The 25011-nt window shown below is 44.3% G+C and overlaps 1 protein-coding gene across 1 annotated transcript in view; it reads right to left on the bottom strand.

Annotated features, from left to right (window-relative positions):
- Positions 1-25011, bottom strand: part of dnah2 (dynein, axonemal, heavy chain 2) — a 180086-nt gene that overhangs the window by 110862 nt on the left and 44213 nt on the right. Inside the window, exons 21-33 of the mRNA XM_048620015.1 lie at positions 23947-24110; positions 22896-23057; positions 18891-18994; positions 17468-17624; positions 15927-16009; positions 13684-13864; positions 12824-12962; positions 11974-12194; positions 11344-11442; positions 9666-9791; positions 7013-7123; positions 4755-4943; positions 2329-2432 (exon numbers count right to left, since the gene is read on the bottom strand). Of these exons, the coding sequence (XP_048475972.1) occupies positions 2329-2432; positions 4755-4943; positions 7013-7123; positions 9666-9791; positions 11344-11442; positions 11974-12194; positions 12824-12962; positions 13684-13864; positions 15927-16009; positions 17468-17624; positions 18891-18994; positions 22896-23057; positions 23947-24110 (1840 nt within the window). The remainder of the gene's footprint in view (positions 1-2328; positions 2433-4754; positions 4944-7012; positions 7124-9665; positions 9792-11343; positions 11443-11973; positions 12195-12823; positions 12963-13683; positions 13865-15926; positions 16010-17467; positions 17625-18890; positions 18995-22895; positions 23058-23946; positions 24111-25011) is intronic.

Here is a 25011-nt window from a genome sequence, read left to right as displayed (position 1 = left end):
AGAATGAAGCAGCATTGGGGGATTCATTGGACTGAGGAGCGTTAATGATCTATGAACTTCCCTGTATCATAAGGTCAGAAGTGGGGATGATTACAACATGTTCAGCACCATTCGTGACTCCTCAGATACTGAGGCAGTCCACGTCCAAATGCAGCAAGTCCTGGACAATATCCAGGTTTTGGCTAACAAGTGATAAGTAACATTCATGCTGCAGAAATGCCTGGCAATGACTACCTGCAATAAGACATAAGCAAACCACCTTCATTGACATTAAATGGCATCATCATCACTGAACTCCTCACTTACAACTTCGGCAGGGGCGGGTAGTGGAGGTGCGGGGGAGTGGTGGTTGTTGCCATTGACCAGAAATTGAACTGGTCTCACCATATAAACATGTTCGCCACAACAGCACATCAGAAGCTAGGAATTCTGCAGCGAGTAACTCACCTCCTGACTCCCTAAAACTTGTCCACCATCGACAAGGCACAAGTCAGAAGTATGATGGCATACTCCCCATTTGCCTGGATGGGTGCAGCTCCAACCACACTCAAGAAACTCAACACCATCCAGGACAAAGCAGTCCACTTGACTGGCACCACATCCACCAGCAAAAAGTTACTCTACTGCCAAAGCTCAGTAGCAGCAATGTGTACCTTCTGTAAGATGCACTGCAGAAATTCCCCAAGTACCTTAGGCAGCATCTTCCAAAGTCACAACCACTACCATCTGGATGGACAAGGGTGGCAGATACATGGAAACAACAACTTGCAAGTTCTCCTCTGAGCCACTCACCATCCTGACTTGGAAACATATCATCGTTCCTGCATTGTCATTGGGTCAAAATCCAGGAATTCCCTCCCTTACTGTGTCGTGGGTCTACCTAGAGCACATGAATTGTGGTGGTTCAAGAAAGCAACTCACCACCACCTTCTAATGGGTATTGAGGAATGGGCAATAAATGCTGGTGCAGCCAGCAACGCTCATGTCCCATGATGAATTTTTAAAAATCCTGCTCGGTTATCATTATCGTCACAGAACAGGACTTGATCTGTACTGGCCTTGGGACAAACCACAGGGGAAGGTGTACAGCGTGCAATATGAAGTATACATGTATCTGCATGGGACACCTACCACGGGAGGCCTGAGTACTGAAACTGTTGCATTGGCCTCCATTGAGGTCCACCTGAAGCAGACAAACCTGCAACAGCAAGTAACTGCTTTGAAACTTGCTGCAGTCAGGAGCGTAGCATTTCCCCAATGTGGGGCACGTGCTCCGTGAGTGTCTGACAGGAAAACGAGAAGTTATGTTATTGCGTAGTGTGGATATCTCTCGCCTTGAGAACTCACCGAACAAAGTGATAGTAACATCTACTCCTGATAACATTTTTTCTATAACAAATACTTTATTATGCAGTAATTTGGCTTAAACACTATGAATAACAACAAGGGCTCCTGTGACGATGCTGTCATTTTAAAAAGGTTATGTTGTCCTGGGTTTTTTTTTGAAGAGAGGTTGTAAAGGCAGAGGCTCAGTACTGGCTACTGAAGACAGCCTAGGTAAACAACTTAGGTGGCCTTTAGGAATGTTTTAACAAGTTGGAACAATGGAAGCAGCTTGAATGGGAGTCGCCAGCTCTCACAGACCATGCTAGTTGTTTCTTAGCGGTAGCAGTCAGAAGCTGTTTGGGATCCCAGAAGAGTTGAGAGCTTCAGTGAACGATTCCTGGCTGCTACTTACTCTGGGTTTCTCGATGATTTTTTTCCTCCTGGATTGGAGAACTGCATGTAAGAATCTGTGTCTGAATTTGCCTTTTTTGCCAAGAGTTGTGTTTATGGGCTGTTACTATATTGGAACTGTCAATTAGTAATTGTTATTGTATCAATTATTCGGTTCAATTTTCCATTAGTTAAGTTATTCTAGATTCCTCTTTCTTTTGTTTGTATTTTGACTATAGTGTTTAAATAAATTGTATTTTGCTTAACGTCGAGTAGTTTAACCAGTCACATCACACCTGGAATACAGCACTTAACATCTACCTTTAAAATAAAAAGATAGGGTCTGGGCTACCTTCTTAAAATAGTTTGAGGTGGCCTGGTTTGGTCCATAACACTCCAAAAAGATAATCAGAGAGAAATACATCCTGAATTAACAGTAAACTACTTTTCCTCCACATACTGATGGTGCTGCTGTGACACACACCAACTTTCCCAATGGTGACTATGGTGCTCTTCCCACAGGACAAGAACATGTCACCCCTTCCAAACCCTTCTGCCTCCTAGGACAGGACACAATCGCACCCGCAGTGAAAGGGGAGCACCGAGCCTTACCTGTCTGTGAGTGGAGTGATCACCAATCGGCCGGAATTCCCCAGGTATTCGTACCCATACTGGAAATGGGTGTTGGTTTGACGGATGATGCAGTCATCTACATCCTGTGATAAAGAAAAACAATGTAGACTGTCCAAAAATGTTCCAAGCACATCCACGTCCCACCCGTTAATCCGACAAATGACAGGAACAAAAAGTCACTGTTCTCTGCTATCATAAGGTCACCTATAGAAGTTGCTCTCAGATAAAAGCAATGTACTGCTGGTGCTGGAGATCTGAAGTAAAAACAAAGTGCTGGAGAAACTCAGCAGCTTCGGCAGCATCTTTGGAGAAAGAAACAAAGTGAAGGGTTCGAGTCCAATATGACTCTTCCCAGAATGGAAGGCACCTGGAAGAATCATAGATTCCCTGCAGGAACCAGGCCTTTCAGACCATTGCATCTACACCGAATCTCCAAACAGCATTGCACCCACACGCAACCCTGCTACCTTATCCCTATAACTCTGCATTTCCCATGGCTAATCCACCTAACCCACACATCTTTGGACTGTGGAAGGAATTCAGAGCACCCGGAGGAAACCCACACAGACACAGAGAACATGCAATCGCCACACAGACAGTCACCCAAGGTTAGAGTCGAACACAGGTCCCTGGCACTGTGAGGCGCACTACTATCCACTGAGCCACCATGCCACCCCGAAGATGGCTTTCATACTGTTGATGAAGGGGAATAGGAGAAAATGAAAAGATGATTAGAATACCCAGAGCAAAATGCAAAGTGAGCACTCATGGTAGTAGAGGAGGGACATAGATGAAGTGGAGGTGTTAATGGTAGATGTTAACAGAAGAAAATAGTTCATCTCTGGGGTAGTTTGTGTGTTGGCCTACATACTACTTCTGGATTTATTGTATCTTCTCTTGGCCTTTCCCACCCTCCAGCACCTAACCCACACTTAATGACACAGATGCACAGACATCGCTGCAAAGTAACAAGCAGCTGAGCTGTGCACAGCAGTAAATATTTGGACTTGAATCCTTCATTTGTGTTCTGCTGAATTCAGCCAACACACTACCTCAGGACTCTGGTAGGAGGTTGGTATGTCTGTGGGATACAGCACAGGGTTATGTTTGTCTGTAATGACCTAAAGTCACATAGCCTTACTCGCAATCCCAGCGGTATTACCTATGCTACTTCACTTGTGTGAAATTTGGTGGGCAATCTCTGCCTGTAAGATTGTACCTTGTAAGGAACAAAAGCATGAATGGCCATTATTCTATGCGGAGTTAGATAGATGTTTGGTAGATAAGGAACTTAAGTGTTTTGAAGAGTTAGACAGAATAATGGAACTGAAACCACAATAAGGCATGATCTTATTGGAGCAATAGACAGGAACTCCCTTAGTAATAGTGAAGAACCCTTTTAATACTATACTCCAATAATAGACAAGAAGTCTGTTAATACCACACTTCTGCAGTAATAGATAAGACCGCCTTTAATACCACAATCTCTCAAAAATTATCAATAACTGTTAATACCACACTCCCTCAGCATAGACAATAACTCCATTAACATCACACTCCCTCAGTAATAGACAAGAACTCCGCTGATACTGCATTCCCTCAATAACAGGCAGAAACTCTGTAAAAATAATAGTATTTTACAATGGTAGAGCAGGCTTCAAGGGCCAAATGGCCTACTACTAATCCTATGTCCCTATGACTTACATGAGATTAAATCTTACTACAATATCCCAGGAAATTAGTTAAAAAAAAACTAATCACAGTAAATGTGCAGGAGGAACACAGCAGGCCAGGCAGCATCAGAGGAGCAGGAGTCAACATTTTGCTGAAGGATCCTGACCCAAAACGCCAACTTTCCTTCTCCTCTGGCCTGTTGTGTTCCTCCAGCTCCACACTGTGTTATCTCTGACTCCAGCATTTGCAGTTCTTACTATCTCACAGTAAAGGTGCACACTGGATTGTCATAAAAACCAACTAGTTCACTCAGGCCCTTTCCCCTGGACTTTCCACATTTGTGTGGGTCTGGCATCAGAGTATTGTGGATGCCATAATCTGAAATAAAAACAGACCATGAGGAAAATGCTTAGCAGGTCAGACAGCTTCTGTGGACAAGGAAAACAAGAGTTAACATTCCACGTCAAGGATCTTCAACTTTAATGGAAAGCCAGCCGAACGTCCATTGTTTTCTGCATTTATATCCCATAGTGATGTACTTTGACTCCAAAAACACACTAGTAACCATTCATTTCAAGGGCTGGGCAACAAATGCTGGCCAGCCACATGCAGGGATTGAGATGAAAATAGGGAGATCACTGGCAGAGTATGGGAGGAGACATTTCTAATAAAATTGAGAGGGGAGTGGAGATGAGTTCAGGTTTGGATTTGGATAAAGATGCTCCATCTACCTTGTCCCAGTAGAGGCGAAGTTGACTGAGCCAATCAAACGCAGTCACGTCCATACACCCCAGCTTGTACAGTTTGTCGATAACGTCTCTCGCATGAACTTCCACTGTCACCAAAGCCACAATCTTCAGGCGCATGATCTTAGTGAGATTTCCACGGATAGCTTCGGAATACTTGCGCAGCATGCTCACCTGCAGAGGCAGTGACATTAAGATTAGGGTTTGCCATCGAATCATAATTCTAACAGGGTTACTTCTTTCCCACTGCCCTCTCCCTCTCTCTTTGTCTTCTCCTTTCCTGCCCAGCCCCCAACATCTTTAGTGTAGTGCTCCCAAACATTTAGCCCACTGTGACCTCATTTCTGAGGCCAGAAAGTCGTTGCGCCCCCTCCGTGTGACCTGAGACAGCGTGTCAGGGAGACTGTGAGAGTCAGGGTAATGGGTAGTGGCATGGAAAAGGTGGGGGCCTGCTACAGCTGGAGCACAGCCGTCATAACTCAGGCAGAGTTCCAGTGGGACCATTGCTGTCTTGGAGGTTTCAAACGCAAAATGACTGCTTTGGGGTCCTGAGCCTGCACTTTTGGAAGCCCTACAATAGTACATCCAGCATAGATTCCCCTGTGCAGTGTTAATGGTAATTGGAAATGATTGTGTTGGCCTGTTTATTGACCTATGTAATTGTACTTGATTGCTTAAGAAGATGGGTGAAACTGGAGTTAAATGACTGACTTCATGCTTAGAGGTAATTGAAAGAAAACGTTCCAAAAAACTTGGGGCTCCATGTATTGACCATGTCTGGTGAAACTTTTGTAAATTCTATATTTTAAAGTTCGGTAAATATACGATTTGTATTTAGAATTGGAATCAGTTCTGCATTGTTCAGAGATAAATCAGATAAAAAAGATACAGCAATCCAATGAATTCACAATCCCCTAGGAATACATAAAAAATGTCAGGATAGACTACAAACATTGGGACAATTTCTGCAGCGGAACAGAATAGAGCACAGATATTATGTTTCCAAAAACAAGGTGGGAACCTAGCTGATGAATGAGGGCGAAGGTTGGGGTCAGAGTGGACACTAGTGACGGCAAGCCCATTGTTGCAGCTGACAATTCCCAACAGCACGGCAAGCTATTGTCACTAGTTCGTGATGCTACTGAAGTGCATCTGTACAAGCTCACAGCAGCAAGCATACCTGACAAAAAAAAAACTGCTCCTGGACGAACTTCAGCCAACTTTTCCACCAAATATAGAATCATAGAGAAGTGCAGTAAAGTGTTATTTGGCCCATCCAACCAGTCTCAGCTTTTTTGACATATTAGTCTGACCATTGGAATTCAGAAGATTGAGGGGGGATCTTATAGAAACATATAAAATTATGAAGGGAATAGATAAAATAGAAGTAGAGAGAATGTTTCCAATGGCAGGTGAAGCTAGGACAAGAGGGCATAGCCTCAAGATTAGAGGGAGCAGATTTAGGACTGAATTGAGAAGGAATTTCTTCATCCAGAGGGTTGTTAATCTATGGAATTCCTTGCCCAGTGAAGTAGTTGACGCTACTTCAGTAAACGCATTTTTACAGAAAATGTAGATTTTTTTTTGAACAATAAAGGAATTAAGGGTTACGGTGAGAATGCGGGTAAGTGGATCTAAGTCCAAGAAAAGATCAGCCATGATCTTATTGAATGGCGGAGCAGGCTCGAAGGGCCAGACGGCCTACTCCTGCTCCTAGTTCTTATGTTCTTATGTTCATTTCACATTTCTGTTTTTCTACCTTGTCCTTTGCACATATCCATGAATTGGATTTTGTGTCAAAGATTTATCTAATTTCCTTTTGAAAGCTATGTGAGATCTGCATCCACCAATCTCCCAGAGAGCATATTCCAAATCCTAACTCTATTTTGTCTAAAGAAGGCCTTCTTCCCTCTCATGTACCTCCTAATTCTTTTGCCAGTCGGCTCAGATTACTGACCTGTCAGCCACTGGAGATGGGTTCTCAGCATCCAAGTTGTGTAAACCTTGCATAATTTTAAACATATCCCCCACCTCTCCTCTCTGTGTTTTCTGCTTTAAGAAGAGCTATAACCTGACTCACCCTAACCCTAGGCTATCCATAGGTCACTGCGAAGAAGACCTCTGAGCACTGAGCAGTTCTTGGACAGTCAGTATATAGTCTCCCCCTTGGAAAAGAAATATGTTGGCCCTCCCAGAATTCAGATCTCTGCATCACCAATGGAGATCCCACAAGCTCAACGCACCTGCTTCCTTTTAATAACACGAATAGGTTTCTTCTCGCCTTGTTCTTTGGCTGTCATCAGAGCCTTGGTCACATCAGTGGTCCACTGAATCTGGCTTGCAGTGATAAGCATCTGCGATTAAATGAAGGACAGAATGTTGGCTAGACTGAAAGGGTGTGGAATAATCATGGAAATCAAATATAGGAATTCCCCGAACAGCGAGTAAGGAGCCCTTGGAATAGCAGCAATGGACATCTATAAGAAGACAACATGGAGTTATTTAACAAACAGTTGGCTGCTACATCAGGCAGACTATAAGCTAATGGATGAGTTAAATAGTTTTGTCAACTGTACCCATCTTCTGGCCTATCCAAGCTGTCACTACCACTTTTAACTGGGCAGATTCAGAACAACAGGAGTAGTAACAGTCTCTCTCAGGAACAATACAAGCATGCAAATTATTGGAGCTTTACTCTGTACTTCATCCCATGCTGTCCCTGTCCTGTGGGTGCTTGATGGGGTACAGTGTAGAGAGGGCTTTATTTTGTATCTAACCCTGTGCTGTTCCTATCCTGAGAGCGTTTGATGTGGACAATGCAGAGCAAGCTCTACTCTGTATCCAACCCTGTGCCGTACCTTATGTAAAGACTGTGCCATTTTATTTTTGTGCTTTTTAGAAATGTTGACTGAAAAGAGAAGGAACTGTTTAACACCAGTGTGTTGTGAAGATTGCTGCTGTTGGAAAATTCTTAAGCTGACATTTACGGCAGACATCATTTAAACAGCAGTAATTGAAGTTTAGGTTGCAGACGGACTGAAACCAAAGGATTCTGTGATTAGATGGAGCTTTGGCTGGCAACAACATGTTGATGGGCCTATGGACCAGCGACCAGTTATCAATGACAAAGGCCTTTTGCCTACCAACAAGTGTGTGATTGGTTCTTGGGTCACTGAATATCTTAATTTGTAGTGTTTTATGCTGAAGGTTTATAACTGTTTACCTAGAGCTATAGTCTAGTTACTTGCAACAAATAGTGATTCTTGTTCAATACACAAACCTGTTCCATGCTTTCTATCAGCTGAGTCTGAAAATCAAGAAAACTGGGATACTTTTGCATCCTTTTTAGAATCTTTAACTTTTGTAATAACTCCAGGAATGGCCGGACATAATTTCCAGCACACAACCCATTTGGGTCATGACACTGCCCTGGGAGTGTTTGGTAGGGAGTATAAAGGAAACTTTACTCTGCATCTAACTTTGTGCTGAACCTTTCCTAGGAATGTTTAACAGGGAAAGTGTAGAGGGAACCCTAGTCTGCACCTAATCTTGTGCCATATGTGCCTGGGACAGTGTTGGTAGCTAGCACTGGTTGGTTTGAAAATAATTACTTACTAAGCAGTTAAAATATGAAATTTATCTGCCACAAACAACTGCCAAAACATAGTTCAAAAATACTTTTAAATAACACAAAATACTTGAAAATAATGAAACATTAACCCCATCTTTGGACCAGTGGAACTAGACTAGGTGTTAGAGAGATCTAATTCTATGCAGTAACAGTCTCTGAAAATGGGTTGAGTTAACTTAATCAAGCAGTGAAGGACTGTGGTATTAGTGATATTCCTATCTGTTACTGAGAGAGTGGGGTATTAACAGAATTCCCTTCTGTTACTGAGAGAGTGGGGTGTTAACAGAATTCCCTTCTGTTACTGAGAGAGTGTGGTATTAACATCGTTCCTGATTGTCACTAAGGGAGTGTGGTATTATGGTGTTCCTGTGTGCTACCGAGAGTCTGACATTAATGGTCATCATTTTATTACTGAGGGAGTGTGCAGTATTAAAACAGTGTTCGTGTCTGTTACTGGGGATTTGATATTAAAAATCTTCCTGTCTGTTACTGAGTGTGGTATTAAAGGAGTTCCTGAGAGAGTGTGGTATTAACAGGATTCCCATCTGTTACTGAGACTGTGGTATTAACAGTGCTCTTGTGTGTATTACTGAGACAATGTGGTACTAATGGTATTCCCCCGTCACTGAGAAACTGTGGTACTAACCGAATTCCTATCTATTACTGATTGAGTGTGGCATTTACAGTATTCCTGTATCTGTTACTGACAGTGTGTTATTAATGCTGTTCCCAAAAGTTACCAAGCGAGTGTGATATTAATGGAGTTTCTGTCTGTTACTGAGGGAGTGTGGTATTAAAGGTCTTCCTGTCACTTACTGAGACTGTGTGGTATTAACAATATTCCTTTGTTACTGTTGGTACCAACAGCATGTCTGTCTGTAGTGAGACAGCAAGATCCTGAGAGACATCATATATTTGAAGTGAAGCGTTGAACCATCTGCCCTTTTGGTTATTGACTACTCAATGTCATTATCTGAAATGACAGCGGCCCAGTCAAACCCTCCCTTAGTGAAAGCCACTGATCGGACATTCCTTTGATTACCTGCTTTTTGCCATGTTGCTGTGTGTAAATGACAAAATTACATTTTGGCTGTAGCTATTGCACTTCAAATATATTAACTGTATGGGGACGACTTTAGCATGTTTCTAAAAGCTCTTGAAAAGCATAAGACAAAAACCACTGTGTCAGACACAGATCTGAAAAATAATGAGCGCTCCTTTCGTGCTCAGCGTACTCCTCCTTCTGCAGAAAGCCCATGACTGACCTGACCAGGCCAATCCTTCACCCATTTATCCCGCCTGGTGAGCATTTTCTTCAGAGCCAATCGGCAGTCTTTCAGCAGGTCTTTGAGAGTAAAGCGCATGGTGCGTTCCACATCACAGAGCCATGCCTGGGGGACAAGAGCATGTTGCAAAAAATGATGAGAACAGGTGAGGTCCATATCACTTCAACCCAGACTTCCCAGCATTACCTGGAACAACAGACCTGGAACATCTCCTTGGCCTGTTGATTTAACATATCTCAGTCCTGTTCTACTTACGATCTGGAGAAGTCTCTTGGGCAGTCATTCCCTACTGACTTGTGTTAGAGAAGAGAAGGTGCAAGTGTGTGTGGACAGGTTTGCGTACACGTCACTGAATAGTGAAGCTGCTGCAGTGAAATAGCATGTCACTGCTCACTGCCTTGAACAGTGATGACCAGAGATGAGGTAGCACGGTGGCTCCGTGGTGAGCACTGCTGCCTCACTGCACCAGGGACCTGGATTTGATTCCACCCTCGGGCAAATGTCTGTGTGGAGTGTGCACATTCTCCCGGTGTCCGTGTGGGTTTCCTCTGGGTGCTTCGGTTTCCTCCCATAGTCCTAAGGTGTGCAGGTTAGGGTGGATTGGCCATATTAAATTGTCCCATAGTACCCAAGGACATGCAGGCTAGGTGGGTTAGCTATGGGAAATGCAGGGTTACAGGGATGTGGTAGGGGGCTGGGTCTGAGTGGGATGCTCTTCAGAGGGTTAGTGTGGACCCGATGGGCCAAATGACTTGCTTCCACACTGTAGGGATTCTATGATTCTCAGATGGTGGAGGGCACACACTCCCCAAGGAACAATTCTCCAGCACGAATGTGACAGATTCAAAAGAGGAGAATTTATTAGAGCCAGAAAAGTTATGCAAAGGGTAATACCCCTTCCCATGTGGGATCCACTGAAATCATGAATTGCAAATCAATTAGAACTTAACATGCAGCCTTTCCGTTCTGATGTGCAGGTTGGTTTGTCTCAGGTTGCTGTGATGACCCAAGGGGCTGGCCAACATTCCTAGTCGTTTTAGCCCGGTGCTGCTCTTGGTCCTAAACCCAGCACTCGGAGTAATGTGCTGCATGTGTAGGGGCTGAATAAATGGGAAGCAGCTGGTTAAAGTACATAGCAGCACACAGCAGAGGAATACACAAGGACAATTGGCTGCTTGCCTCCTGTAAAAGCCATGAGTTGTCCTTGAGTGGCAGTAAATATAATTGCACCCCCAAGGCTCTGACGTCACACAGGAATATTATCCAATGAAGAGATGACAAGCAGTTCTGTGCTCCCAGCCAGAAGCTGCACTTGTTGACAGTGCAGGCCAGAGACAGAGCTTAGCACTGTAACTCCAAACCTGTAATACCTAATTCTAGTAAGTGTGCTGCCCTGTTTATTAAAGTTAAATGATATCTACTCCCTTTTAAAGATAAGGCACTGGTTTCACACAGAATGTAATGGACTGAAAAGTGGTCACGCTGTATATGACAGAAGTAGCCCTGATAGCCAATGAATGTGAGAGCACATATGGAGGTGGGGCGAGTGGTTTCATTGGGTCTCAACAGATTGACTCCAGAGCCTGCAGCTCGATGACCTTGGGTTCAGGCTACAGGAGAATCCCTGACAGCAAAAGCAGATGGAAGATGTCTGTACCTCCACAGGGCCCTCGAGCAGGGTGGGATGTTTGAACTCCACGTACTCTCCGTCAGCGGCGAACATTCCGGCAGCTTCCATTTTGGTGGTGGTCCCGACCTAGAGAGACAGGTCACAGTGATGCCAATCTGTACACTCAGCAGTGTTGGTTACATTGCTATCTGGAGATCACCAAGTCAAAATCACCATGGCAATCTGTAGGATAGTACCAGGCAAATAAAATGCCCAGTTAGGTAGTCAGACAGGATGTTGGTTAATTTACAGGCTTCACAGGACGGAGTCACTCACCGCCACATGGTGTGGTCTGTGCCTCTTAATACCCTTTAGCTCACCTGGTTCCAGCTCCTTTGGGAGGATACAACCTTAACTTGAGTCCAGGGCAAGGTGTGGGGTGGGGGGGAGGGGGGGGGAAGAGCTCGTGAAAACAGCAAGGGCTACACTATAGAGCAGTAAGGGGCACAGACGAGACCCGGAGGGGTTCGGTGACTGGTGTGATGCGGATCAAGATAGATCTGTACTTGGGTGTAATGTGGCAAATCACTTGACAGTCAAGTCTGCACAGAAGTACCAGACATACACCGAATATCACCCGAGAAACCCTGTGTAGGGTCAGTGGCGGTTGAGCGATGCTACCTTTTGCATTTTGAGGCTTTTGATGTTGTCGAAGCATTTCTTCATGTGGGGTTGCACTGCCGGTGGGTTGCGGGACTGACCCAAGATCTCCAGCAGGTCGTCATTGGACAGGAAGTAGAAACGTGGAAAAATCTGGCGTTTGGTCTCCAGATACATGTCAAGCGATTTCTCAATCTCTTCCAGTTTTGCGTTCATACCATTCAACGTGTCCAACAGACCTGCAGGAAGTAACAATGACAGCTAAACGCAGTCACTTTAAGAACTAGCAGGTGTCCCTGTAAGAATCATAAAGGAAAGGCACAGAGTGGGTGGCAGAGAGGGACAGGGTGAGGAGCGGTTAATAAAGAAGCAAAAATATAACTGATGTCCAACTTTAAAAGTGCAGAGGGAAGTGGCAGGATTAAGTGAATATGTAGGGAGTCTCAGAGAACAGGAACTAGGGGTTGGAATTGGCTGCTAGCATTGGTTCAGCGGGACAAGACCAAGGACATGGATACAGTGGGTTTCAATACCAACTGCAGTCTGACTTTCATCCTCTAACTCTTAACCATCTCTCCATTTCTGTGCTTCTTCTGTTTTGCTAAGGTCCAGTTCCATAGGTGATAGTTTTGCTGCAGTCCCCAGTCTTGTTTTGACCACAATCACCCCTCCTCCCCCCACATAGCTCCCCCGCATCTGCCTCATCAAATCTTTCAATTATCTCAAGTAATTAGATCAGCCCTGAATTGTCCAACACGAGGGAGAATGAACCAAGCTAATAATAAGGAATAAATTAACCCCTAGTTCTGACTCCAGCAAAACTCCAATGGATTCCTCTCTGAGGTGCAGTGCCTAGAAGTGGGCACACCTGGGTGATGGGTTCCTCGAAGGGCATTGGGTTCCTGGACCAGACGATGCATTATGACCTTCCACTGTGCGTCGATGTTCTCAAACACCGCCGACTCCCGGGGAAGCTGTTTTCTAATGTCCTCTCCAAGGAAAATGTTCTGCAGCAAACAAAAAAAGGTTTTTATGTGTCATCACTATCTTCTGAGTGGCTCTCAGCCTCTCATTAGTGTGCTGAGGACTTCTCTTGAGGCTACAGATCCTGACACCTACTGCTTGAGGCCATCAATTGGGGTACAGATTGGAAATGGAAACTAGGGCCTTCAGGGAGTCTGTACAGCTCGGTATCAGGCAGAATATTCATCTTCTGGTGTTAACTGCCTTGCCATGTCTGTATCCACCTGCTGTGTACAGTATAAACAAACTCTGCACACATGTTACCATCTTGAAATCTGAGGAATTCCCACTCAGTCGCTGGATTGGAGGACATTGGTGAGAGAGTCTCTCTCAGCAGTAGGCTCACAATCCTGTATAGTGCGTGTTGTCAAACATGGAAAAGGATTCTAACTCCTCACTTTGAACAGGTGAGAAATGAACCCAAGAATCTTTTGAAGAGGCGCTGAGGAGTTCTCCCAAGGTCTGGGGCAAATATTCATTCCTCATTCAAGATTATTACAAGCCAGTGATCAGCTTATTGTCACATTGCTGTTTTTGGGAGCTTCCTGTCATCGAATTGGCTGTCACTTTTTTATTTACATCCCTGGAGGCATTTCATTGGTTGTGAAGTGCTCTGGGACCCCTTTCATAAACTGAAACAGGACAGTGTATTCGTTCTGAGAGATTAGTCACTGACTGCAATAGATCTGTGAAAGTGCCAGTTACCTCCAGGTACAGCCACTGCCTCTGTACAGTCAGGATCATTTCGATCACCTCGAGAATCAGAGACAGGCACCGTTCCCAATAATCCACTTGCTTGTCAAATGCCCTCAGATAGGGAGAAGCTTTCATGGTCGACAACATGAGCTGGTTTTCCTCCAAGGCCTGAAAGATTTCATCAGTTCCTCTGTGTATAAAAAGAAAGGTATTAATAGCAACAGGGCAACCGCTGGCATCCATCAGGAAGCGGGTTGGTTCTCTAACTGGCACTTTGAGAGGTTAGCCGAGGGAAGGGACAGTCACCATGCAAGAGGCAGGGACAGTCGGCAGGGGTGTTAAATAGGTATCCGGCACATCAGCACCAGCTCATCCACGCCAACGCCGGCAGTGTGGCTTGCAGTTAGCTGCTCGCCTGCAATCAGCGTGTATCCCATGCGGTCAATAGGCCATACGTGCTCCATGGTTCAGCAACTGGCTGTACACCTGCCAACTATTAATATCATCCAGCAGGCCGCATGCACGAGAGACACAACTTACACAGGAGTGGGAGACATTAGCTCTGAGCAATCACTGCACAAGTTACAAATTAGACTGACCTACTGAATCTGGCCAAATTCAAAACACGAAGCATCTTAAAGCAACAGTGAAGCAGCTGTTACTTGTTAGCAGGTTTGTACAACAGTTTCACTTTTCAGCCTTTGGCCACTTGTTGGTCTGGTTTTCTGACTGCTGGCTTTTCTTTTAGCAATTTAATAAGTAAGCTTCGAGTAATAACTGGGATTTTTGTCTGCGCTTGAAAGGCTTACTGCTGCTTTCTGTGTGCATTGCATGCTAGCCTGGTTTCTTGTTTGCTATGTACTCAGGCAGAATCTGAAGAGCTTGGTTTGATTTTATTTTTGAGAGTTTTTTTTACCCACTCTCCCATCTCTGACTGTTCTCACAGTAGACAGAATATAGAATATAGAATACAGAAACAGAAGATTCAGCCCAAATGATCTGTGCAGTTTCTGTTCTGCACAAATCTCTTCCTGTTCTTATCTGATCTCACTCTATGAACAGAGTCTTCTATTTCTTCCTCCCTTGTGTGCTTCCCCAGATTGTCTTTAAATATTTTTATCAACCACTCCCTGTGGCAGTGCCTTACACATTCTCATCAGTTTTCTGGTGAAGGTTTCTCTTGTATAATGGCAGTTACCTTCAGCACTCAGTTCTGACAATCCAGATTGCAAGGATAAGAGTTCTGAAGGGTCACTAGACCCAAAACTTTAATTCTGATTTCTCTCCACAGATTCTGCCAAACCTGCTGAGTTTTTCCAATAATTTCTGTTTTTGTTGCATGAATAAGAACTTCAATTCACAGATGTGGCACTGATACCTTGTACTATCCTTATTCTAATGTATTGGAGTCCTGAAATTTCTGACTGTGACCACTGCTCACTTTAGGAGAAAGATTTCCAGCCCAATACAATCAGAGAATTTGCAAAACGTATTTGGGAAGACTCTATTCAGCCCATGATCTGTCCGTTACATTGCAAAGGATGTGGAGGCATTTGCAATCCCCAGAAATTATTTTATATTTCTGTCTTTGTGCTCTCTACTCAACATTGAGGCATTGCCAGACTGAAAGACAATTTTAAAATTTTCATCCATGTTTTCAAATGCCCCCAAGTCCTTACACCCTCCCAATCTAGGAGTAGTTGATGGCCTAGCGGTATTATCACTAGAATATTAATCCAGAGACCCAGGTAATGTTCTGGGGACTGGGGTTCAAATCCTGCCAAGGCAGATGGTGGAGTTTGAATTCAATAATAATCTGGAAGCAAGAGTCTAATGATGAGCATGAAACCATTGTCGAGAAAAGCCCATCTGATTCACCAATGTCCTTTAGGGAAGGAAATTTCTGGCCTGCATGCAACTCTAGACCTAAAGCAATGTGCTTAACTTGACTCTTAACAATTAGGAATTGGTTGAACCAATATTTATTGCCCGTGACACCCACATCCCCGAAATGAATAAAAAAAACTCATCCAGTCCTACAACCTGTCCACGTTGAAATGCTTCTCCAATTCTGGCATCTTCAGTTACCCAGATCCTAAGTTCTGCAATTCCCTTCCTAAATCTCTATGTTCCTCAATCTCTCTCCTTGTGTTTTTGATCACTTTACTGATACTGAGATGGTTCAGCTCCCAAGAAATTTCACATTGCTAGTGGTGCTAAAGAAATGCAAAACATTTTTGTTAAGTACCTACCTCAGCTTATAATGCCCTTTGTCCTTGTAAGGCATGAGATCAAGAACAGTAACTTCCCAGGTTTTCTTTATTCCTTCCAAAGCCTGTCAAGAGAGAACACTGTTGAAGATCAGTTTAATCTTCTGTTAAAGCTGGAGAGTACAAATGCAGCCTCATTGTCAGCCAGCCTCACTGATGCTGTAAGCCCATTCCCATTGATGTACAATTAATTTAGGATATCTAGTCAGCATGGACGAGTTGGACCGAAGGGCCTGTTTCCATGCAGTAGGGGCGGCATGGTGGCTCAGCGGTTAGCACTGCTGCCGATTCAAGCCTCGGGCAACCAGCTGACCACAGCACCAGGGTTTCGCCAGATCCTTCAGTCTCCCTAAATCCCCACTTCCTTTCCTGCAGGCACCAAGGCATTCACACATGTTATTCCTCTGACTCTCAATCACCAGGTTGGCACCTCTGCCCAACTGACCATTTGCCTGAGGTCACTGATTTTAGCAGAGGTTTCGCCAAGAGTGAGAGCAAGTTAGAAGTCCATCCTTTCTCCAACAGAATAGGCCTTCATGCGATTCGCTGCTAAATGGCCATGGTACATTCACACACGTAGGACATCAAACCCATTGCTGACCTTGGAAAGTAGCTTTACAGCTCATAAAATCATAGAATCCCTAGAGTGTGGAAGCACACCATTCAACCCTCCAAAGAACATTCCACCCAGACCCACCCCCTACCCCATCCCTGTATTTCCCATGGCTAATCCATCTAGACCACACATCCCTGGACACTATAGGGCAATTTAGCATGGCTAATCCACTTGAACCTGCACATCTTTGGACTGAGAGAGGAAACCGGAGCACCCAGAGGAAATCCATGCAGACCTGGGGAGTATGTGCAAACTCCACACAGACAGTTGCCCAAGGCTGGAATCGAACCTGAGTCCCTGGTGCTGTGAGACAGCAGTGCTAACCACTGAGCCACCGTGCATGTACATACAGCATGGAAACAGATTTTTCCCTTTCACCTTAAACCCATGCCCTCTAGTTTTGGACTCCCCTATCCTGGGAAAAAGACCTTGGCTATTCACCCTATCCACGCCCCTCAAGATTTTACAAACCTCTATAAGGTCATCGATTGGCCTCTGACACTCCAGGGAAAATAGCCCCAGCGTATTCAGCCTCTTTCTATAGCTCAAACCCTCCAACCACGGCAACATCCTTGTAAATCTCCTTTGCACCCTTGCAATTTTCACAACATGTTTCTATAGCTCAGAGTATGGAAACCAGTTAAAGAACCATCAATCAAGCCCATCAATAACTCAATACACACCAGAGGATTCAACACATCACTTGCTGGCTTAGACGACAGTGGAGAATTCAGATCCACTGGACTGCAATGTGAGCCAATGTTGACACTGAAGGGTCACTGACAATCACCAGGTAAAACCCATTTTGAGTGAAGTATTGGAGGGAATGGGACTTGCTGACATTAAATGTAACAGAATAAAACTCGGCCAGCTAGAAACCATTTGGATGCTATGTTGCTGTGCCTACCATTTCAATGGAGAGCTCTTTAGTAGCTGCAGATGAGATGCTGTTGATTGCATCAGAGTGTTGCTCCAAGCCAAGCTCAATGATTTTCTCCAGGGTGAAATCGTCACTAGTATGGTCAAATAATTTCTGCACTTCATCCTTAATGCTGTTCCAGTGTCTGGAAGATAGGTACAGGAAACAAATGACTAACAAATTCCAGTGAGACCTCAGAAAGGCAGGTCTGCAGTTTGCAACCACTTTACAATTAGTTGTGTTGGACTGGAAACAAAGGGACCCATTCAGACCAGTGACCAGTTAGGTTGCACTCAGGGTGTCAGAAGACAATCTGTTTAAGTCGTACTCTAGAGATCTGAGATCAAAGCTAGGCTCACATTCCAATGCATTGATGGAAGAGTGCCACTATGTCAGAGGGTCAGCACTGTCGGAGCGTCAGTGCTGAGGGAGCATGGCACTGTTGGAGGTGGGTCAATGCTGAGGGAGCATGATACTGTCAGAAGGTCAGTGCTGATGGGAGTGCTGCACTGCTGCAGGGTCAGTGGTGAAGGAATGCCGCACTTTTGTAGGGTCAGTACTGAGGGACAGCCACACTGTCGGAAGGTGTGTCCTGAGGGAGCACCACACTGTCAGACAAGCAGTATCAAGGAAGCACCACACAGTTGGATGTGTCTTCTTTCTGAAAAGAAAGAAAACTGGGCCCTATCTGCTTGCTCAGGTGAATATAAAAGACTTTGTTGATACTATCTTACAGAGAAACAGGGAAGTATATCCCTGGTGTCTTGGCCAATACTTTACCTCAACCATAATAACTCAAAAGGAGTTGAATGGGTCATCATCATTTGGTTTTTGGGAGAATACTGTATTAAATTTGTCCATCACTTTTCTCACAATACAACAGTGGCTACGTTTTAGAATTACTTAGTTGGCTGTAAAGCACTTTGAGACATTTTGAAAGATGCCACAAAATTGCAAGCTTTTTCATACTGAAGGCATGACTAGACTGACTAAGATAATATAAAATTCTTAAAGCACACTATATCTCCGATTTCTGAATAAAGACAATGGAGCAGTTTTAACGTTTAATATACAGACTGTATTTCAAAAGCTATGGGTAAATTACCTGTGTAATCATTTGTCAGAAAATAAGCTCTGATTTCCCTCCATTAATATTGAAGAACAGAAAAACATGATTATGGAGTCACAAGGCTTCACTGAAGCAAACTCCCTTATAAATAAATAGCTTCCAAGCCAATTTACTACTTTTCTCGCCCTTTGGCTCTTGCGCCCCACTGGATGATTGCTATGCCTGACCTTGGACAGGCGATAAACGGGAGATGAAGTTTTAGCAACTGAAGTGAAGGGTTGTGTTCTCTCGGGTAATCATGATAGGGTTAACAACAAAGGAGGAATGACTTTCCAAATGCACCTGTCGCGCATGGCTGGATTTCTCAAGTCTGTAATCAATGGCATTGTCTTCTTAAACTGCTGAACCTTGTTCTTTGATGCAGATACAATGTCCCAATTCTTATCCTAAAAAGTATAACAGAAGCATGCAATTAACTATTTTTGCTCTGAACAGCAATAGCTGCAAATTACAGATACCTGAGAAACTGGCATCTTCTGTTCTTTGTTTATAGATGTCCTGATTTTTGAAACTGTAATCAAACAGAGTGTAAGAACCCACAGTCAAATAGGAAACTCTCTTCTCAGCATCTTTAATGAGCAAGAAACCTGCCACTCCTGAGACACAACTTTGTGTGCATTCAATGCCGGAGGTAGTGGGGAGATTTCTACGTGTGTGTGTGTGCGCGTGCGTATGTGCGTGTGTGTGTGAGAATGTGTGTGTGTGAGAGAGAGAGAGTGAGTGAGAGTGTTTATGTGAGTGAGAGTGAGTGAGTGAGTGTGATTGAGTGAATGAGTGAGTGTGAGTGTGTGTGTGAGAGATTGTGTATGTGTGAGTGTGTGTGTGTGAGAGAGTGTGTGTGCGCCTGTGAGAGTGTGTGTATGTGTGTGTGAGTGATCGAGTGAGTGAGTGAGTGTATGAGAGAGAGAGTAAGAGAGTGAGCGAGAAAGAGTAAGCAAGAAAGAGAGTGTGTGTGTGTGTGTGCATGCATGAGAGTGAGAGGGTGAGTATGCCTGTGTGCGTGCGTGAGTGTACGCGCCTGTGTATATGTGCTATGTCTATTTGTATGCAGGTGTTGTGTGCTTGTGTGTATGTGCTTGTCTGTGTGTGTCTACATGTAGGTGCATGTGTTTGTGTGTAGAAGATAACTGAAAGGAACCTTGTTATAAGGGTGAGCACCAGTGATGCTGACAACGAAAGGTGTTACAACAACTTTGTAATGGGCCGTGTGAATTCAACATTAATAGGGCTTGGTACACAGAAGCACTAGAGTACCCAAGGTTACAGAATATATCAGCCTTTTGTCTCCTATGTTGTGCCTTGATCATCAACTCTAGACTGAACTTTTGCAAGACCGAAAGGATCTCGAGCAAACTAAAAGGGAGCCAGAGCCCCATGTCTTGAAGTTTTGCCTGCTTACCCAGACTTCTGCTATTTTCATCAGGTGGGGATAGGGGCAGTGGGGGACTAGAACCAGTGGGGAGATAAACTGAGGGTGTCTAAAATTAGATTTAAAGAGGAAGTTGTAGTGCAGCTGATTTGAAATAGATCCAATTTTCATCAACGGGATATCCGATATGGGCTTTACACTTTTCAGAAGATGCTCCAACCGGAGTTATTTGAGAGGCAGAATACCTTTTTGTTTAGGTTCACGTGCAACTGTAGGAGAGGTCAGATGCCCTTTGGAATTATAAAAAGTAGAATGATTGTATGTAAAAAGTGAATAAACTCATTGGAAATATCAAGCTGTCATAGTTAAATCTCCTAGAAACTGTCTAGCTGTCTAGGCATTTATATATCCTGGTCTTTAGAATTTGTTTTAAAAATAGTAGTTTAAATAATAAGCTTGCTACTTCATTGTCTGTTGATAGAAAGCAGAGGGCTTTAGAAGATTTGTGCTGCATGAGTGATTTCACAACCTACTATTATCACAGGGGGTGCCTCTCCTTCATAATTTTATTGACAGCTACAAGTAATTATGACATCTTTGAGGTAGGATGATAAATATAAATATCCATTTATATAAGAGATCACGTAGTTGAATGAAATGGGTGTCAAAGAGATTACTTAGTTGAAGGAATATAAATGCAGAGAATGAGTGATTATAAATCAGCTTTTCTTTTTAAGCAAAGTCTGCAGTGGATGTTTAGAAGTTCATTTTAGTTTTATCAGAACCAGGAAAGTGTAAAGGACAGGGGCTTTCTTTTTTGCAAAAGCAGTTAGTGCCTGGAGCCTTTCATACAGTCCACCTCCACACCCAGCCGTCCCCTGCGTCGGTTTACAGTCACTGTTTATAGGGATAGCCAGAATCCACACTAATCCCCCGGTACCCCAAGGCAAGCCTTTCATACGGTCCATCTCTGTACCTGGCAGTCCCTGTAACTGCTTACAGTTACTGTTTACAGGAGTGGACAGAACCTACACCAACTCCTAAATGCCATGGAACTACAATTAGAATATACCGGGTGCATTCTCCTTGCATGGGTTTGGGACTCCTGCATTTCAGCATCAATTGCTGTTACTCAGGATCCACACACTCTACGCTCACAACAGCAATCTCTGCTGCACAGGAAGACTCAGGTTTCTCACCTGGACACTGCATTTCTGCTTTCCTCTAGGCTCATTTCTCAGCCAGCTGAGCTTTCAATTTCATAGAAACAAGCAAGCCATTCAGCCCATCGAGTCCACACTGCCCCTCCAAAGAACATCCCACTCAGATCTACCCCCACCACACCCCTGTAACCCTGCATTCCCATGGCTATCCCACTCAGCTTGCACATCTTTGGACACTATGGGTAATTTAGCATGGCCAATCCACACCAACCTTCACATCTTTGGACCGTGGGAGGAAACCGGAGCAACCGGAGAAAATCCACACAGACACAGGGAGAATGTGCAAACTCCACACAGACAGTCGCCCGAGGGTGGAATTGAACCCAGGTCCCTGGAGCTGTGAGACAGCAGTGCTAACCACTAAGCCACCGTGCTACCCTGCCTCTTTTAAGAAGCTCTTTGGTTATGCAAGCATCATCCATCTAACACACATTGTGGCTTCAGAGCTGTCTTTGTATAATTTGCTATACATGTTGTTTGAATCTATCCACAGGGTTCCATATGGGAATGCTTGTTTACGCAGGTTTCACTTTCCATTCTGTTGCACCAGCACTAGGGGATTTTTGTCCATTTAGAAGCCAAATTGTTGTGGCAAACTAAAGTCCTGTTTGGGTTTTGTGGGTGTGTTTTTGCTGAATACCAACTGCTCGACTTCCTGGAGTATCAGAGCCAACAAATGCAGCACCATGATATGCTTGGATGGAGAGAGAATTGGCTAACGTTGGTGCTGCAATGAAAATAACAGCCTCATGATCTTCCAAAAAAATGCTTGGCCAAACTTCCTTTCTGTTTGGTCGAGGTGGGTAGCGCAAGACCCAAGTGTGGTTGAAAAAAGCATGAAAAAACAATCGGGGCAAATGGAGAAAAAATGAAGTGTTTAGTTGATATATCCATATGAATGTGAACATAATGTATTATGTGCATGTTTCCTATAATAGCAGCAATGGAGATTCTCCTCCTGACAAGAGGTGGGAAGGGTGGCAGGAAAGACAGATAATCATCTGAGCTGGTACCAGGGAGATTCCTACCCCCTTCCCGCCACCTGAGAAGAAGTAAATTCTGTACAGACATCACCATATTGGATCTCTCCAACACATCACCAACAAACGGTGTGGAGTAACCAATTCATAAAGACTTAAGGGTCACTTCATGACATCACCGTGATTCATCCTGTTGAAGGCAGACACTTTTCCCCAACTGGTATAACAGAGCCATCTGATCGAGGGAGTAGAAAGGCCTCTACCTGCTCAGTCTGAGAGGGCACAAATTTGGGGGTTGCAGAGTATGGACATGCACCCTGCGAACCTGCCTTTGTGATTAGCCACCAACCTTGCCCACTGCCCTGGGGCCTTGGCAATGCCGTGACACTAGCATCTTTGGTCTTTGAGGAGGCTTTGCTACTCACAGGGGCTGCTGGCTTCTGATTGGCTGGCCATCTGAGGCAGGGAGCCAGGTGACTAAATCTAGTTGGCAAAGACCTGATGGTGGTTACAGTGAAGATAGAGTTGCGCCACACTTTGATGAAATAAATCAGAAATTTTCATTGAAATAGGAAGGGGTAGGCATAGTTAGAGGGTGCAAGGGATTTCAGTCTTTGGTCCTGAGGCTCCCTATGTTAACTTTAAGCACACTTGTGAAATGGGTTGGCAGCAATATGCATATCCTATTAGGGCTGTAAAATAAAGGGCTAAATACCTTGAGAATCTGGCTCAGCTTGTTAAGTTTCCTGAAATATCCCATGGCCGTGTTCTCCATAACCTGTGTCTGCAGAGAGCTGAATTTGCCTCCTTTCCACTCTGCCCAAGATTCCTCCCATTGTTTGGTGACCTCCCAGGCTTGCTGCAGGAAATCCAGATCCTAGAAACAAAAGCAAAGTTCAAAAGAAACAAAAACAGAAATTGCTGGAAAAGCTTAGCAGGTCCGGCAGCGTCCGTGGAGAGAGAAATCAGAGTTAAAGTTTCAGGTCGAGTGACTCTCCCTCAGAACTGATGGTAGCTGGGAAATATTAGTTTATATGCAGAAGATAGGGTTGGGGAGAAGGGGTAAGGAGTAAATGATAGGTGGAGATAGAGCCCAAAGAGAGAGAATAACAGTTGGACAAAGGAGTGGGTTTTTCATGTAAACAGTGAGTTGCTGTAATATGGAATGCAGAAACAGTTTCAATCCTTTCCAAATAAAAACCAAAAGAACCGTGGATGCTGGAAATCAGAAACAATAACAGAAATTACTGGAAAAGTTCAGCAGGTCCGGCAGCATCTGTGGAGAGAAATCAGAGTTGACGTTTCGGGTCTGGTGACCCTTCCTTAGAACTGATGGTAGCTAGGAAAATGTTGGTTTTTGTGCCAAAAGATCTGAAAAAGGGTCACTAGACCCAAAACGTTAACTCTGATTCCTCTCCACAGATGCTCCCAGACCTGCTGAGATTTTCCAGCAATTACTGTTCTTATTTCAATCAAAAAATCGCCAACCTTTACCCGATACAGGCAATATTTGATTCTATGCCCAATGTGGTTGATTCCTAACTGGTCTCCAGGGCAATTAGGGATGTGCAATGCTCATATCCTCTGAACGAATATTTTTAGAAAGTAATTTCAAAGGGAATCAGATTAATATGATAGCAGTAATTGTGTAGGCCTAGAGGGAGAGTGGAGTGGGGTAGAGGATTTGGGAGAGTGGGACAGATTGGAAACACTTTTCAAACTGCCAGCATAGGCACAATGGGCTGTGCTGTATTTCACTCCCTTACCTTCTCCAGGCTCTGCAGCTCTTTGGACACAGGCTGATCAATCTTGAAGACATTGAGGCCATTGCGAATGGTTTCTTCCTCTTGCTTGAGGAGGTTGAGGTTATTTCGTAGTTCGCTGATCATGCTCAGGGCAGCTTCTGTGCTTAGTGAACTGCTAAAGGGACCTGAAAGGAGAAAAATGGCAGATGTTTCAATCTGTGGGAGATCATGGCCCACACCAACAGGGGTGGTGGTGGAAGAAATCACTCCTGGACCATCAGCACTGTTCGTTCAGCTACATCAGTGAGGAAAAGTACCACATGGACTCTGAATTCCCTCCCCAGAACTTGTGAACCAAACCGATTCTATTTCTTGCCTCCCAGCGAAACATTCACAACCCAAAGGGTGAAGTAGACACTTCATGAAATGTACCAATTAACACTTTCTGATTGTCTTATGCCAATAAGCATCCATATGGTTTAGATGCACTCGCATATGCCCTGTAAAAGGCAAGAATTAAACTGTTCAAATAGCTGAAAGAAGGGAAGTTCACTGGAAGCCAATCACCAATGCAGATCAAGTGATTCTCACATCAAGACTAATGTAAATCGTGTATCAGATATAGCTCACAGGCTAATGTTCACACAAGAATTAGAAGGAATATGTTCAAGCACCACTACAAAGACTCGAGCAACTTATCCAGACGGACATTCCCATTATAGTAAAATAAAACAAAGGAATGTGGGTGTTGGAGATCAGGAACAAAAAACAGAAATTGCTTGTGAAACTCAGCAAGTCTGGCAGCATCTGTGAGAAGAAAGCAGAGTTAATGCTTTGAGTTTCTTCAGAACCCAGAGTTTCACCAGAAATTTTTGTTTTCATTCCCATTACAGTACTGAGCAATTGCCACACTGTCAGAGGATGCAGTGCCGATGGAGCGCTGCACTGTCAGAGGGTCAGTGCCAAGGGAGTGGGCACTGTCAGAGGGTCATTGCCGAGGGAGTGCCACACCGTCGGAGGGTCATTGCCGAGGGAGCGGGCACTGTCGGAGGGTCAGTGCCGAGGGAGCCCTGCACTGTCGGAGGG

The sequence above is a fragment of the Rhincodon typus genome, chromosome 45, assembly GCF_021869965.1.
Source record: "Rhincodon typus isolate 14 chromosome 45, sRhiTyp1.1, whole genome shotgun sequence".
In the NCBI taxonomy this organism is placed as follows: Eukaryota; Metazoa; Chordata; class Chondrichthyes; order Orectolobiformes; family Rhincodontidae; genus Rhincodon; species Rhincodon typus.
The sequence above is the reverse complement of the archived record's forward strand: the minus strand, read 5'-3'. Positions and strand labels throughout refer to the sequence as shown.